Source organism: Balaenoptera ricei, chromosome 2 (genome assembly GCF_028023285.1).
Source record: "Balaenoptera ricei isolate mBalRic1 chromosome 2, mBalRic1.hap2, whole genome shotgun sequence".
Classification (NCBI taxonomy): domain Eukaryota; kingdom Metazoa; phylum Chordata; class Mammalia; order Artiodactyla; family Balaenopteridae; genus Balaenoptera; species Balaenoptera ricei.
Window position 1 is genome coordinate 80,150,878 of NC_082640.1, and position 17,853 is coordinate 80,168,730.

At 41.7% G+C, this 17,853-nt stretch overlaps 1 protein-coding gene across 5 annotated transcripts in view; it reads left to right on the forward strand.

Annotated features, from left to right (window-relative positions):
• NEDD4 (NEDD4 E3 ubiquitin protein ligase) overlaps positions 1-3,446 on the forward strand; it is a 146,619-nt gene extending 143,173 nt beyond the window's left edge. For 3 of the 5 annotated variants that reach the window (XM_059913231.1, XM_059913232.1, XM_059913233.1), the window contains one exon: positions 588-3,439. In XM_059913231.1, the coding sequence (XP_059769214.1) occupies positions 588-690 (103 nt within the window). In that variant the 3' untranslated portion in view covers positions 691-3,439. Of the gene's footprint in view, positions 1-587 lie in introns of all 5 variants that reach the window. The other 2 variants (XM_059913229.1, XM_059913230.1) reach the window with 1 other exon arrangement.
• Positions 3,447-17,853: the final 14,407 nt, after the last annotated feature.

Sequence of the window (17,853 nt, forward strand, 5' to 3'; positions counted from 1 at the left end):
CTGTGCTGTGTTGGTGGCAGATATGGAGGGGGAGGGGGGAGAGGAGAGGAGGAGGAGGACCGGGAGACAGCGACACCAACCCAGGAACAGCTGTTTCTTTACTGGGCAGGCCTGAAGACCAGGTAGCTGAACATTGGAGAGACCCATCTAAACTTTTGACCAGGGGACTTCCCTGGCGGTCCAGTGGTTAAGATTCAGTGCTTCCACTGCAGGGGGCACGGGTTCGATCCCTGGTCAGGGAACAGATGCCACACGGTACAGCCAAAAAAAGGTAAACTGTTGACCATATCCTGCTTCCATCACATGAATGATGAGCCATCCCAAGAAGGACTAGAACACTCCGTTTTGAAGGTTCAAATGACAGGAGCCCAGACATTTGGAGATCAGGGTGGAGGTGAGAGGTCACCACCAAGAATTCATGGGGAGAGTCCACACCTAGAGTCCAATCCTAGACATTCCTTCTCCCTGAGGAGAAAAGGTCTTTTCGTGTGGTTGAAACATAGCACGCATAGCTGCACCATGAATAGTTTGCCCTGGGAACTCGCTTTGTAGTGTCTGCAATAACCAGCCCCTCTCTGTTCTTTCAGCTTTAATCGCTTGGACTTGCCACCGTATGAGTCATTTGAAGAATTATGGGATAAACTTCAGATGGCCATTGAGAACACTCAGGGTTTTGATGGCGTTGATTAGATTACAAGTAACAATCTATGGTGTTTTACTCCCGCTTTTTTATAAGCAAAATCTTGACTTAAAATTTTCCAGGGAACTACTAACCCTTGGCCATTGATGCTTCCCAGATATTGGAGAAAATCACGTCAAAGAATTAGAAGAAGTAGTATGACAACTTTTCCATTATTTCATTCACTTATATAAGGTGTTGCTTTTACGCAGTTGTTTTGTTCTACCTTGAGTTCACCCTCTAGGATATAAGTCCTGTGTGCCTGAAATCGTGAGTTTTGTCCTTGACATTTACCTCTTTTACAGTATTTGCCAGGCAGTTTCTTAAACTACTGAAATTATAACTGTGAAATATTTGTGATAAGTGTCATGTGTGAAAAGTTTGATGCTTTTTGAGAAGGAAACTGAAATTGGGGAAAAAAACTTTAATATTGAGTACACTACAATATACTCAGTGCTGCCTGCAGCTAGTTATTATTTTGTAGACCTGCCTACTGCACGTTACTGCCCAGATTTTTGGAAAAATCTTAGAAAGTATGTTACCTATATTTTTAGTCAACTGATTCACTTGCAAAAAGCTGTTTACTTCTTCGTTTTAAAAAGCATTTGGCTTTTGTTAATATGTGGTTTTACTAAGCAAGGTGGTTCATAAGACGTGAAGCAAATTCAAATTTGCGAAGGGTTAAAGGTATTAACGCCTCCCTCTTGCCTGTACATCCTTATGGTTCATTGGTAGAATCATCACTCTTTACTGTGTTAGTTTAGTTAAAAGAATTCCTTCTTCAAACTAAAGCTTGACAAAGCAGTATTCCTAAATAAGCCTTGAAGAACTAAGTTAAATGTATAACACTTGCCTTTACTAGTCATTCTTTACTCTTGCACAATTATGTAGTAAATATATGTTTACAGGGTTTATTATGTTTACAGATTAAGCTAATCTCTGCAGTTGCATTTTTATATTTTTAGTATTTCACTTTAGTCAAAAAAAAACCAAATAATTTGTTAAAAATAACCAAAGAATAGTTATAATGCATAATTTGTATTAAATTACCCTATTTCTTATGCTTTTTTAAAAACCTATTTACTATGAAAATGTTTTGCTATAAATCCAAAACTCTTTAGGCAAAATGCTACAGATAGACTCCGACTTTAGCCAAACTGAAGTACATAAAAATCCTGTGCATGCATTCAGTGAAGGTTTACTGAATGCCTGCGAGGTGCATAGCTCTATCTAGGCCCTGGGGTAAAGGTTGTCAGCTTCAAAGAAATCTAGCTGAGTCCCCATCCTCAAGGAACTTAGAGATGTGTAAAGGAATTTTCAAACAATCAAAAGTCGGGGTGAGCAGAATAAGGCAAAAGGGAAAGTGTTCCAGTGCACCTGCAAACATAAGTGTGCCAAGACTGTATTTATATATTTTATACCTACATTGGAATGATTATATAGAAAATGCTCTTGCAAAAAGATAAAGCTATTTCTCAATATGGTATCTTCGTGATTTAGGGGTAATTGTAAATATATGTTATTAATCTTCTTAAATACATACATACATATATATATATATATATATGCATATTCTGAGAGTTGTAAGAAGTGCATCTGGCTCTTGGTTAAAGTTTGTTGGGGTCTAACACAATGGGTACCATTCAGCACCTGGTAGGGATCTCCCATGTGACAGAGGCAAAACCACTTTCCAAACAGCACATCAGCAACTCAGCTTAGGGAGAGTAATTCACAGATCTGTGTACCCTGTGTCTTATCTTCACCTTGCTAACTAGCATTCAGGGGAGACCACCAGGTGTAGCCCTAATTTTATCACTTACCAAATGTTTAAACTGAAGCAGCATACTTCACCTCTCTGGGCTCCTGGTTCTTCACCTGTCAAAGGAAAATAATCATGCGCACTCTCATTGTCATGTAAGATTATCGTAAATTCCAGAAAGATGCTTTGTAAAGTATCATACGATCAGAAGGTGCCTTGTGCTGACCATCAGATTTTGTCAAATCAGGTGTGAACACAAACTACACTCCCAAAGAAAAATCTCTTCATTTAAAAATAAAATGACTGCTGACAGACAAGGAAGTAGGAACATCTCTGATATTGAATATATACAGATATACATATGCATGTTTATCTGTACATGGATCTTACCATCAGAATTCATTTTTTCCACATGAGCAAAGTAATATTAATATGGGCCAATGCATTTTGGAATGTTCTCATTATGTAGAACTGAATGTGAAAACTATTTTTGTTAAAACAAGATTTTACCACATGACTGTTTAAATATCGCTTCTGTGAAATACAGCAGATATCAGAGCCTGAGAAAATATAAAGCTTGCTTTTCGTCCGACTCATTCACTTGGATGATTCTGTGACTCAGATAAAACAGGGTGTTAAAGAGACCAGACACTCCCAACCAGCCCCCAGCCACAGACCATCATCTCCCAGGTGTGCACTGATGGTCCAAAAGGAACCTGTATCAAGCAACACAGCCCCTCATCCCAGATAGCAAAGTTTCTCAAATGCATTCTACGGCTGGAAGTAAATAGGGTCATTTATGTAAAGCAAGGACGTCGGGTTTTTTTTAGAATTATAAGCACATAATTTTAGCCTATTATTTTCTCTGTAATCAAACAAATTTTAACAGACATAAAATTGTGCTACAAATGCATTTCATCCTAATTTAAATGGTTATTTGTTTTCATTTTTTATTTATAATGCTGAAATTATTCCAGAGAATTATCAAGTTAAACAATTCGTTTGGATTATAAGCCACTTGACATTGTTTTTTAAAATCTTCTCATATGGGAAAAAGATATCAAGATTAATGTATCAAAATTTATTGCATACTTTAAAATATAAAACCATTTTTTAAAATCTTGATGCCACAAATAAAGTTCTATTCTAGTAAAAACAGAAACTGTGATTCATTTTCAAATAGAAATGTTTCCAAGCCATTATTCTTGGCCAATAGCTCCTGATCTAATTCTCTGCAGCAACACGTGGAATTCTCAAGACAACCTTGAATTTATAGCAGGTTACCTAGCATGATTATAAACTCTTAACCACAGAGAATCTCCATTTTACAAACAGGTCCTGTTCCCAAAATCTGGTTGTTAGTAAATTATCCAGAAGACGATATAATAATAAAGTTACAAATGGACTGGATTTCAGACCTGCTGTTGTTCATTCCAGAGGCCAGCCATGGAACCTATTTATAACATTGTTTCTATGTGAAAAGGATTTCCCAAGTGTTACTTCAGAAGTAAGTATCTTTTCATCCTTCCTCTGAACTCCTGGAAGTTTCCCAGTTAGAAGGGAATCCAACACCCTCACCCCCAGTCAGCCCTAGGAAGGTGCTGTTCCAGCCCTGTTTCTGCCAAAATCCAGACTGTAGTTGTAATCTGTGGGGTCCAGACACCTGCTTTCCCCACTTCCACCCTTCCAGTGCTCACCAGCTCCGGCAGTACCTAGTCGGCATCGTGCCTCCCCGTACAAGAAGTCCTTGCTTTGCTGTCCAGCAGGGCAGGCACATTCCTTTTTATAAAGGATATTATACTAAGTGTTAGAATCGCAGGACCTCACTCTGAATAGTGGGCTTCAGTAGATTTGTGTGTATTTTTCTTGAGCGTTAAAGAATATCGGTAAATTAGCGGCCTGTTTCGGTTCTGCCAGTCTCTCCTTCTGCAATCCATCCTATGCAGTCCCTCCATCCCACACCAGTGTTTCCTTTCTCGTATACAAATCTGATCAGGTTACTCTGCCAAAAACGCTCTGAAAGCTCCCCAGAGCCAGAAGGAAGAAGCCCAAACCCGTTGGCGTGAAATGCAGTCTGTCCCCAGCTTAACGCATGAGTTCCACCTTCCATCATACCCCACTTAGGCACCCTGCCCTCCACCCAAATCAGGCCTCCCTCCAGTCCCTAATCACTGAAAACGTCTCTGCACCTGCTTATGTCCACTTGCAAAATCACTCCTCCTCTTGGAGCAGTGGAAGGGTGCTGTGGCCTAGCATTTGGTACCTAGTAACATGAATGGGATCGTATTGCTATGCTTTGTTTACATAGTTCTCGCCTACAAACTCTGGGCAGCTTGAAAACAGGGACTTCTTTGTATACATTTTTAATATGTTCATTTTCCAACACATAAATACAATATGAGTATTGTTTGTGTATAGACCCAGTGCACATGTATCGAGCACCTACAGCGTCCCTGGCCCTGTGCAGTAATATGCAGGAAGCCCTGTGTTTAGGGGGATGATGGGAACTGTGAAAATACACATGCAGAGAAGGAGCTTGACTGAGATCCTGCATAGCACCAGGGTCTGCAGTAAACACTTTACGTGGGTCCCATTTAATCTTCATAAAAACTCAGTGAGGCAGGTTTTATAGGCTCAAAAAGGACAAGTAATTCACCTGAGGCCACACAGCATATAAACTCAGTGGATTATGAACCACAACAACAAAAAAAAGAAAGCTATAGAATCCAATCAGCAAATTACCAAGGTGTATTCATTTTCTATTGCTGCATAACAAATGACCACAAAGCTAGCAGCTCAAATCAACACCCATTTATCATCTCACAGTTCAGTCAGTCAGTAACTCCACATGGAATCTAAAATATGACACAAATGGACTTATCTACGAAACAGAAACAGACTCACAGACATAGAGAACAGACTTGTGGTTGCCAAGGGGTAGGTGGGGGAGGGATGGATTGGGAATTTGGGATTAGCAGATGCAAACTATTATATATAGAATGGATAAACAACAAGGTCCTACTGTATAGCACAGGGAACTATATTCAATATCCTATGATGAATCATAATGGAAAACAATGTGAAAAAGAGTGTATGTATATCTGAATCACTTTGCTGTTTAGCAGTAATTAACAGAACATTGTAAATCAACTCTACTTGAATAAAATTAATTTAAAAATTAAAAAAAAAAGAAATCCACATGGGCTCAGCTGGCTTCTCTATTTAGGGCCTCACAGGCCAAAACCAAGGTGTCAACCAACCAAACTCTTACCTGCTTCAGTGATTCTTCAGTTGTTGACAGAATCCAGTTCCTTGTGGCTAGAGTTCTGAGGTCCCCATTTTCTTGCTGGCTGTCATCTGGGGACCACTCTAAGCTTCTACACGCCACATACATTTCTCATCACTTGGCCGCTCCATCTTCAGGCCAGCAATAGTGTGTGGAATCCTTTTCATGCTTAGAACCTTCCTGATGCCTCCTTTTGCCATCCTCTTCTGCCACCAGGTGGAGAAAATTCTCACTTTCCAAGGCTCACTTGATCAGTCCCACCTCTGTCATCTCCCCTTTTGAAGTTGACTGTGCTGTAGGCATAACACAGTCGTGGGAGTGAGATCTTATCACATTCATGGATTGCAGGTATTGGGACCTTGAGCTTTTGGGCCATTTGTAGAAATTCCACTTCCCACACAACCTAAAAGTAAAGGGTGGCAAAGGGTTATGGAGATGCGGCTTGAAAAAACACTTAAATGTATCTAATTTTATATTTCGTGGTTCAGGGTTCCATTCTTTGCCAATGAAAAGCCTGATAAATGAATGGTACTATCAGCCGGTGGATTCATCTTCAGCAGCTGTGAATTCACGAATCACTACTCAGGTTTGTGGTTTTCTCAGTGGCATCAAGGTTGAATTGGCCTGAAATTAGATTCAACTCATCCTTAGAAGCTCCCTTATTTTAGAAAGAGAACTAGATCATCTCTGCTCTTTTTATTTGTTTGAAGATTGGTATTCCTTCCAATGAAGTTATGTTCAGGATAATGACGTGAGTGCAAATCAAAACAGAGCCGAAAGCAAAGAAAGCCATTCACAGCCCGGAGTTGCTGATCATTTGCTGGCTCTCAGTCTCCAGAGAGAAGGGGAGGGGCGGGGAGGGCCTCTGGAGGCCCTGAGCGAGCACGCAGCTCTGGAGCAGGGTGTTCTCCTTGGGAAGGTAACCAGAGATTAAAGCCATAACTGTAGGCTGTTGAGGATGCTCAATTCATTGTTGAGATCCTGATTTAAGTTCTCTTATGAAAAATAATTACTATCAAGGCAAACCCCATACCTTCCTAAGAGTTGTTTTTCTTTAACACATATATTTTATACATGAGAAACTCAAGCATATTCTCTCCAATCAGTAAGAGGTAATGAACACAGTGAGCTAAGGATAATCTGTTTAAACAAACAGGATTTTCATGGATGCTAGATTTGAAAACACGATCCAGATCAATGACATGGTTAATATTCAGTCACTGTGCATTATTAGCCCAAGGATAAACTTCCAGACTTGAAGACAATGAAATAGCTCCAATGGGATGACCAAATGCTCAATGATGAAGGGAGAGTAGCCAACTAGCTTTGCTTTTTCAGTATTGCTATGTGTTGTAATGTTGTAATGCTTGTGGATAAATGTTGATGTTGTGTGGTTTTAAGCTACAAGGAATTCAGTAATGTTTTATCCTTGTCTACATCTTCAAAAGAAGTGTGAGAAGGGAAAAAAAGAAAGCTCTGTTAACTCAGTTACTACCAGAACTCTGAATATCTGTGGTTGCCCCTATGAGTCAGTTTACATACTTTCCCCCATTGCCATCTGGGGACAATGTGGATAGGAATTTGGGGTTTATCATCAAAACATCTAATTACTCATTTAAGCATTGCCAGGGGTGGGGAAGAAGGAACACATAGCACATACTGCAAGCCTTTGGAAGGTATATTAAGACATTTAAGACTGAGCCAAGGTCTAGTCCAGCCATTGTCCAACAGAAATATAATGCAGGTGACATGTAATTTTAAATTTTCTAGTAGCACATTTTAAAGAGTAAAAAGAGATAAATGAATTTAGTAGTAATAATGTTGTATTTAATGAAGTATATCTAAAATTTAACATTTCAACATGTAATTAATGTAAAATTATTAATGATGTTTTTCATTATCTGATGCTAAGTCTTCAATATGCAGTGTGTATTTTATGCTTCCAGCACATCTCAGTTCAGAGCGGCCACATTTCAAATAGCCACAGGGGGCTGGCGCTACATATTGGACAGCACTGGAATCAATGGGCCTGGGTCATGCTTAGACACCACAAAAGGGAATGAAGAAGCAGCTATGAGTGGCTAACCTGGGAAGGTGCAAAATTAGCTTGCTTCCTCCAGGCAACTCCAGAGTCTTGGAAGAAATTTCTCCAAGAGAGCCCAATGTCAAAAACTAAGCAACATTGCAGAGAGCCGATCTGTGGTGATTCCAAATTTTACTTTTAGGAGCTTAAGGTTGGCAGTCTGGTTGCAAGGGGAGCTATCTTTGCACTGTGAACACACTGTCTCCACACGGATTCTGTTTGCTAGGGATGGCTTGGGAGAGATCTAATGCAGATTATGGGGAGATAAGCCAAATCCCCAAATCACACCTGCAACCCTCCTCCTTAGAGCTGAGGTTGCCCCAGCCAGTGATGCTGAAGGTGTCCCACGTTGAACGTCATATAATGCGGGCAGAAGCAAACATGTGGGAATTGCTGGCAACCAGCATCCAGTGTGAAGCGCCGGATCTAGGACCTTGGAAGATCATCACAGAACAGGGCGAGGGGGATGGGGAATGGGGCGATTTATCAGAAACTGCCAGAAACAGGAGGGTGGCGATAAGACTGGACAACTGGGAGGGTAAGGCCACCGCAGAGGAAGGAACTCCACGGGGTCGCAGGGGGTCACCTGGGGGAGAGCCTCTTCGATGTTGGGAGGAAGGCAGAGACTGTGGGAGACACAGCTGTTTGTTTTTTCTGCTGCAAGGAGAATAACAAAATGCGATCAGGAGAGCTAATAGACTACAGATGCAGAACTTCTGGCTGAGCGCTCAGACCTGCGAAAGGCTTTGAACTGGAACCAGCCCTCTCATTTTCAGCAGTGCGTGTGGCCCATGAAAAAGAAAGAGTGAAGTAAAACAAGAGACCCACCAGAGATAATTATGAGTTACTCCCAGCGGGTGAAATAACAGAGATTATATTGGGCTGGGGGAAAAGTAGGGGTTTGATCATGAAAGGACTTATGTTCCATGCTGAGGAATCTCATCAGCAATGGGGAAGCTATTCAAGAGTTACATGCCAAAAAGTGTATGCTTTGGTATGAACTTTAGAAAGCTCGTTCTGCCTATTTAAGGGTAGCAGGTCTGGGGGCAGGTGCTAATGTGGAGAGTGTTCCAAGGACGAAGGTGAGAAATGGTAGCGCGTCCGAAGCCAGGGTTGAGATGTCATATGGAGAGAGGTGCAGCTGTTGGGCAGGGGGGAGCAAGAGGGGCGAAGACAGGAGTCTGGGCTGACACCTACCCCGACACCCAGATGGGGGCACCTGGATGGGTGCTGGTGTTGACACCGCCGCCGCCGAAACAGAAAGGACTGTGGACTTTCCACGGGGTGACATCAGAGGGGAGGCTTCTGATAGGCAGCTGTGGATCTAAAGGTGGGTGAAGATTTGGAGGTTGTCAGCAAATAGTTGTGAGCCCATGAGGGGATTGTATTACATGGGCCGCCAACTAAGAAAGCTGATCCAAATTATCAAACATCACTTCTGATAAGTTAATTTTATTATACTTTGTATTTAATAGAACAAGTGGCGATTGGGGGACGTTTATAAACAATACAATTGGTAGTGTATTTCCAGCCAAAACCAATGCTTTTAGGTTTTTCTTTGCTCTTTATTAGGTATTCCAGGACCTGTAACTAATGCCAACAGTTTTCTCCACTTGGTGCAGACCTTCCCCACCTCCGCGCACATGCGGGCACCTGAGCCTGACGCCGGTTGATGACCTGGGCTCCCAATTGTCCCCCGAGCCAGGCCCCATTTCACTTCGCCCGCTTCCACCCGAGGCCCCGCCCAGTCCTCGTCCCTGGAGCCCCGGCACCTGCGGGTATCATCGCTGATGGGAACAACCTGGGACGCCCCCGGGGGAAGCGTGGGCGGGAGAGAAGCTGAAACAGGCCGGGCGGGCCTGAGGAGGGCGCCGCAGTGAGCACGGGCTCCCGGACACGCGGGAGGTGTCGGGGGGGAGAGGACGGAGCGCCCGAGGAGCGGGAGGGACCCGTGAGCGGGCCGTGGGGTCACAGCGGCGACCTGCAGAGGCCATGGCAGCTCCAGGACGGAGAGCAGGTAAGACGGCGGCCCTGAAGGGAGGGAGAAAGCCCTCCCCTCTACCCTTGTGCCCCATGACGCAAGTGACCCCGAAGCGCCCCAAATGCGTACATTCAGTTCCCTCTCGGGACTGGCCTCCCCTGCGGGAGGGGTGAGATTCCAGGGCAATTGGATGTGCCTCCCCCAGCCTCCCCGCACCTATTTGCCGACGGCTGAAATTATTTAATAGCACCTAAGACCTTTCACTTCCATGCTTAAAAGATTGAATTATAATACAAAGGACAAATGTTTCCTGAACCCAAATGTGTTCGCAGTAAAGTATAAGTGACTAAGGTAAGGCCTGTTCAGTAGTGATAGAGGTTAGGAAAAGGGACACCTCGCTTGGGGTGGAAAAGCCCTGAAACGGGAGGCTGGGGTCCGAAGAGGCCGATATTCACAGTCTGGCCGTGTCCTTCTGGGCTGTTGACCTGAAATGGATCTGAGTCCGGGAGAAGCGGCCCGGGCGGGGTCCCCGGGTGGGCCGCCGCGTCGTCAGCCGCAGCAGGGCCACGGCTTGAATTATTTCCTCTGCCTGAGATCGCGCTCGGGACTTTTGTGTAGGAGAAGCGTTTCACAAATCTCTACACCGCAGAACACTTCCAAGTATTGAGTTGCTGAAAAGATGCTTACGATTCATGGGCGTGAACCCAGAGAACAAATATGCTCACACCAAAGGGGACAGACATAAATGTGGGGCTTTCTTTGATTATATTGGTTCCTAGTTAAACATAACAGATACTCCTTCTCCAGGTGTCTACAGACTCTTTTCCAGAGTGACAATAACTTTTTCCCTCTGACTCAACCTCCTCCTCCATCTTCTCGGCGTCCCCTGCCAGCAATGAGGGGATGGCCTCATTCCGAAGTCTGTTTGCCAGGTTATGGGAGCTTGGAAGTCTTTTCAGCTGTGGAACGCAGATTACTCACCCCTTTTCAAATGATCTAACATACATACAACCGTGGTTAGAATAGTGACTCGGCCACTAAGTGAGTGGGTATTTTTTTTAATCCATGACAAACGTGTTTGGAAGTTATCTTATTGTCCCCTCACTTCCTAATTAGGACACTGAAACGCTCTAGGGAGTCCCTTCCTTTCAGACGGCACTTTTCATTCTCTTTAGTGTATCTTCACATTCATTGTCTCCTTCTATTCGGTGCCAGTAAAGTAGGTAGGGCACGTGTCATTATTCTCACTTGACAGATCAGAAAGATGAAACAAGACACAGCAAGGGTTTGCTTTGGTCACAGAGTAAATTAGGAGCAGACCTGGATCTGTGCAGTGAGGTCGGCCGCATTGGGTGGTCTCCTGACCCAGGCCTCGCACAACTTCAGGCCCTTGTATCCAGGACTAATGAGCTCACCTGAATCTCACTAGGCCTGAGCATCAGGTGAGCTGTGGAGGGCCTGTCAGTCATCCAGCCGGCACCCTCCTCCCTCCAGATAGGATGGGGGTGGAGAAACCAAATGCAGGCTGTCTGTCCCTGAGTCAGGGCCTAATGGGCAGGGAGAGCTTTGCCTTTTTTCAGAGAACCTTATTAGGTTCTTAAAGTGGAACTTATAGTGAACAGTATTCTCAAAATAACAAGTGTCAGCCTTGGGCAAAATTTTCTAAATAGTAAAACATTACCACTGATTAGAAATCTAATGTATCAAGGTGCTTTGGGCTTAGAACAGGACACTTCTCTCACAGAGGGGGTTTGCTAACAATTCACTGGCTACGGTGGCAGAGCCAGGGTCTCAGTTCTGTCCCTCTCAGATCTTTGTTCTGTGTCTTGATCAATTCTTCTGTCATTCTCTGTCCTCTGTGGGTATGTTTGTGCGTGAGGGTAGAAAGGGTGAATGGATATGTGTAAATCCTCTGCAGTATATCCAGTGCCTGATTATTCTATTAAGAGGGCTTTGCTGTCCTGCTTATAAATCCTTACACACTTTCTTTCTCTCCTCCACTCTATTTGGAAAGTTTTTGTCTCAGATCATTGACTATTGGTTATATCAGCCCCCCTCCCCCTCTTCAAGAGGGAGACGCTGTTTATCTTTCCCAAGAAATTTTATGGTTTAGGTGGGAAAAATCTGGCTCCCTGCAGAGCCCTGAGAGGAAGATCCAAGAAAGAAAATAACCCTGTATTTCTGGCATTTCCTGGCTGCCCAGAGCTTCCCTCTACAGCTGACATTGATAAAATTTCATCAAGGACATTAGTCGATCAGGCTACAGGCTTTTATTATGTCACTTACTCTGAGAGTCATATTAGCATTTAAGATACTGGTCTTTTTTTCTGCCTAGAATGTGATATGTCTCTATTTGGCATGTTATCACATTCCTAAAAACTCAATACAGCCCCTAAATTAACTGAAAAGTGACTTTAAAATATAATTTAACACTCCTGACAGACACAAAAGTACTCTTAAACAAACGGAAAGACATTTCCTGTTTTTGCATAGGATGACACAACATTATAAAGATGTCGTTTTCCCTAAATTAATTTAAAGAGCTAATGACAAGCTAATGACAATACTGACAAGTTGCATTTTAGGCAAGTTGATAATGAAGTTCGCGTGAAAAAACAAATGCATAAATAGCCAGGAAAACACTTGAAAAATAACAACTACTAGAGATGACTAGCCGTACCAGATATTAAAATATACTATAAATCCTGTGTAATTAAAAGTGTAGTAGTGCCACATGAAGAGACACATTGACCAGTAAAATAGAACGCCCAGAAATAGACCAAAAAACATATGGAAAGTTAGATATTAAAGATGGCATCTCAAATCATAGGGCGAAGATGGACATTTTCATAAATGGCACTATTCACAAAAGCCAAAAAGTGGAAAAAGCCCAAATGGGCATCATGTAATGAATGGATAACCAAAATGTGGTATATTCATACAATGGAATACAACATGGATAAACCTTGAAGACATTATGCTAAGTGAAAGAAGGCAGTCACAAAAGACCATTATTCTATGATTCCATTTATATGAAATGTATACAATAGGCAAATCCATAGGGACAGAAAGTTGGTTAGTGGATGCCTAGGGCTGGGGAGTGGGGAAGAATAAGAGTAGATACCAGGTTTCTTTTGGGGGTGATAAAAATGTTCTAAACTTAGATCGTGTTGATGGTTACCAAAGTTTGTGAATGTACTAAAACCAGTGAATTGCACACTTGCAAGGGGTGAATTCTATGGTGTATGAATTCTATCTCAATAAGGATGTTTTTAAAAGGGACAAATGACCAAAAATCCAATAGAAAAATGGGGGAGATATTCTTCAAACATATGAAAAAAAATGTTCAAATCCACACAGGTGCAAATTAAGCAACACTGAGATACAGTTCTCATCCATCATATTGGCGAAAATTAAAAAGTATGATGATCCATTGGGTAAACAGGCATTCTCACACATTGCTGGTGGAAATGCAAACTGCAAAGAGAGTTAGGAAATAACCTAACCAAACTACAAAAGCAGTTTGACCTAGCAACACCACTTTTAGGAATACATCCTGCAGATACACTTCCAACAATGTGAGAATATATAAGCACAAGGTTACTCATTGCAGCATTGCTGGTCATTACAAGTCTAAATGCTCATTCAAAGGAGATTGATTGAATAAGCTATGGTTCATCTAGAAAATGGAATACTAAGCACTCTATAAAATAATGAGGAAGATCGCTATAAAATTGATATGACTTCCAGGATACACTGTTAAGTGAAAAAAATAACATGCAAAAGAGCATCTTAGTATGTTATCCTACACGTGAGAAAAAAGAGTTATAGGGAAAATATACATGTATTTGTTCTTTCATACAAAATATGAGGAGAAACCAGAAACCAAGAGATAGATTACTATTATGAGTTGAATTGTGGTCCCCCCCCACCATTACCCTCCACTCCTGAAGAGGTCTGTTGAAGTCCTAACCCCCAGTACCTCAGAATGTGATCTTATTTGGAAACAGGGTCATTGCAGATGTAATTAGTTAGGATGAGGTCATGCTGGAGCAGGGTGAGCCCCTAATCCAGTATGACTGGTGTCCTTCTAAGATGACCATGTGAAGAGAGAGACAAAGGGAAAACACCACGTGAAGATGAAGGCACTGATAAGGGTGATGTATCTATGAGCCAAGGAGCATCAAAGATTGCCAGCAAACCACCCGAAGCTAAGAAGCAGCAAAAAGTATTCAGAGGGAGCTCGGCCCTGCCAACATCCCCATTTTGGACTTGGAGCCTCCAGAACTGAAAAGATAACTTTCTATCGTATTAAACCACTCAGTTCATGGCACTTTGCGTGAAATACAGTTCCCTACAGAGTGTAGGTGGGAAAGGGGTTGAAAGAAGGGAAGAATTGGACTGGGGTCATTGGGATAAGGAGAGAGCACACTTCTCTGAATAGACCTTTCTTTGGAGCTCTGACTCAGAACCGTAGTAAGGTTTCACATACCACCCGAAAATAAACATTTAAAAATCAACCAGGATGTGGGCGAACCCAATGTGGCATACAGGCAGCAAAAAATGAACCTGACCGAGGTGAAAATAACATAACTACATTGAGGGGAGTGAGGGAGAAAAGAAATAACCTAAAGAACTTTGCAGAACAATATTTTGGTTGGATACTATAAGGTTAAAGACAAACTATACACAAATTTTGTACTCCAGTTCCTATACTTGTTTCTCACAGTGGTATGGGTTAGCCATTCTGAAACGACTGTAGGTATATACCAGAATTGAACAAGTAAGTAAATATATTATAGATGTTGAAAGGTATATTTCTCAAGGTGAGAAGGAAGTTACCAAAAAAGGGAGAAGGCTAGAAGAGGCTCTATGGTGGTGAGTTAAATTTGGAGGAATTCTAATGAATCTTGGTTTATAATATATATAAAGATAGATGGTTCCATCCTTCTCCAGTAAAAGGAACCAGGGCTCCTTATAGAAAAAGTTGAATCCAGCGTTGGGGCAGGGAAAATAAAAGATGAGCCTGGAACATCTTGTAGTTACAGAAAGTAAGTTCTCAAAACCTGATAAAGGGACCTCAGAAGAACCCAGAAGCCAACCTGAAGGAGCTCTCAACAGCGAGAGTGGAAAAAATTGAGAAAGAAAATGATAGTATTGCATTATAACCCATAGAATAAAATAAATATCCATGAGTCTATACTGATAAAAATAACTGAGTAAGTACAATGGTGGAGGGGGACAGCCCCTCCTCACAAAAGAATTCCAATGAATTAATGTGGGAAGACAGAAATTAAAAATCATGGTTAGGCAAACATCACAGTAATAATTGTTGCAGGCACGACTCACACTAATGGATGCTGAAATTTAAAGAGAAATGGGATGTTTGCATAGTCTTAAAGTATCTCCCTGGAGAGAGTAGTTACCACGGGGAAAATAGTAACTTTGGAGAAGCCTTGCAGACATCACCTTAACCAGGTGATCAAGGTTAACATCACCAGGGATAAGTCATGTTGATATCAGGTACCCCCAATTCGAGGCAGTGAGAAGGGCACAGTATCACTCATGATCTTCTTGCCAAATGCATAGCTTCAATCTAATACGAATGAGAAAACATCAGGCAAACCCCAGCCAAACACTCTGCAAAATAACTCTTTAAAAGAGTCAAAGTCACGAAGGACTGGGCAAGACTGAGGAACTGTCACAGATTGGCGGAGACCAAGGGTGCATGACTAATAAATGAATGATGGGATCCTGGATGCGATCCTAGGACAGAAAAAGGACAAAAGTGGAAAAACTGGTGCAATTCAGATAGGATCTGTATTTTAGTTAATAGTATCATATCAGTGTTAACTTGCTGGTTTTGATCATGTGCCATGGTTATGTAAAATGGTAACATCTAAGGGAGGCTGTATTAAAAGTACATGAGAAATATTTGTACTATTATTTACAACTTTAAGTTTAAAATTATTTTGAAATATAAAGATAATAATGTAGTTTGAAATGTTCATCCTCAGTTCTACCCCCAAAGTTTTAGTTATTTCCCATCATATGTATAAACAACGTTTCTGCTTCTATTCCTTGATGTACCAATTTTACACTTTACCTATTTCCTGCTATAACAGATGATATAGCTCATTTATTCTATCTCCTACTGTTATAAACTCCCAGAATTGTTATATTCCAATTTTCAATTTCTCTCTTGACCCATTGCTATGGTCTGAATGTGTGTCCCCCCAAAATTCACATGTTGAAATCCTAACCAAAGGCGATGGTATTAGTAGGTGGGGCCTTTGGGAGGTGATTAGGTCATGAGAGTAGAGACCTCATGAATGGGATTTGCTCTTATGAAAACGATCCCACAGAGCTCCCTAGCCCTTTCAACCAAGTGAGGATACAGGGAGAACTCTGAACCTGGAAGAGGGCTCTCACCAGACCAGGATGGCACCCTGATCTGAGACTTCCAGCCTCCAGAACTGTGAGAAATAAATTTCTGCTGTATATAAGCCACTCATTCTGTGGTGTTTTGTTATAGCAGCCGGACAGACTAGGGCAGCCATGCTTACAACTTTACATAAAAACAATACCTTTTTCTCTTCCATCTTCTAGAGACAACACTTCTTGGCTTCCTATCAACACCCCTACTTTTCCCTCCAGCTGGCTTCCTCTCTTTCTCCTAATCCAGTTCATCTAACTTTTAGTTTTGTATTTTGAAGATTCCTAATGGTTACATTCTGTTTTCAAACCATAGTTTAGTCTTCCTTGAACTGCCTGTTGGTTAAGTCCAACAGCTGAAAATTAGTAAGCAACAATTATATTATTATGACCAGGTAAATAGTGTTCACTGCTGAGTCACACAGTGTATGCATTATAATTGAAGTTCTTTTTGTGCAGCTTTCTATTTTTCCTGGAATTTCTCAGTAGATTTCTTTTTTGTTCCATCAGTTGTCTTTAGCATATTCCCAATTATTTCCAAGCTCTTCATAACTTAAGTATTAAGTGCCCATTTTCCCTGGAGACCTCTTTTTGGAGATTTCTGGCTTCCTGCTCAGGTTGGAAACAGTTGCTCAAGAAATCTCTTGAAATCCCTTGACACCTCTCCTAGACTGGCTCCAGTATTTCCTAGGTCTTATTTTTTTTTTTTTTAACATCTTTATTGGAGTATAATTGCTTTACAATTGTGTGTTAGTTTCTGCTTTATAACAAAGTGAATCAGTTATACATATACATATATCCCCATATCCCCTCCCTCTTGCGTCTCCCTCCCACTCTCCCTATCCCACCCCTCTAAGTGGTCACAAAGCACCGAGCTGATCTCCCTATGCTATGCAGTTGCTTCCCACTAGCTATCTATTTTACGTTTGGTAGTGTATATATGTCCATGCCACTCTCTCACTTTGTCACAGCTTACCCTTCCCCCTCCCCATATCCTCAAGTCCATTCTCTAGTAGGTCTGTGTCTTTATTCCCGTCTTACCACTAGGTTCTTCATGACTTTTTTTGGGTTTTTTCCCCTTAGATTCCATATATATGTGTTAGCATACTGTATTTGTTTTTCTCTTTCTGACTTACTTCACTCTGTATGACAGACTCTAACTCCATCCACCTCACTACAAATAACTCAATTTTGTTTCTTTTTATGGCTGAGTAATATTCCATTGTATATATGTGCCACATCTTCTTTATCCGTTCATCTGATGATGGACACTTAGCTTGCTTCCATGTCCTGGCTATTGTAAATAGAGCTGCAATGAACATTGTGGTACATGACTCTTTTTGAATTATGGTTTTCTCAGGGTATATGCCCAGTAGTGGAACTGCTGGGTCGTATGGTAGTTCTATTTTTAGTTTTTTAAGGAACCTCCATACTGTTCTCCATAGTGGCTGTATCAATTTACATTCCCACCAACAGTGCAAGAGGGTTCCCTTTTCTCCACACCCTCTCCAACGTTTATTGTTTCTAGATTTTTTGATGATGGCCATTGTGACCGGTGTGAGATGATATCTCATTGTAGTTTTGATTTGCATTTCTCTAAAGATTAATGATGTTGAGCATTCTTTCATGT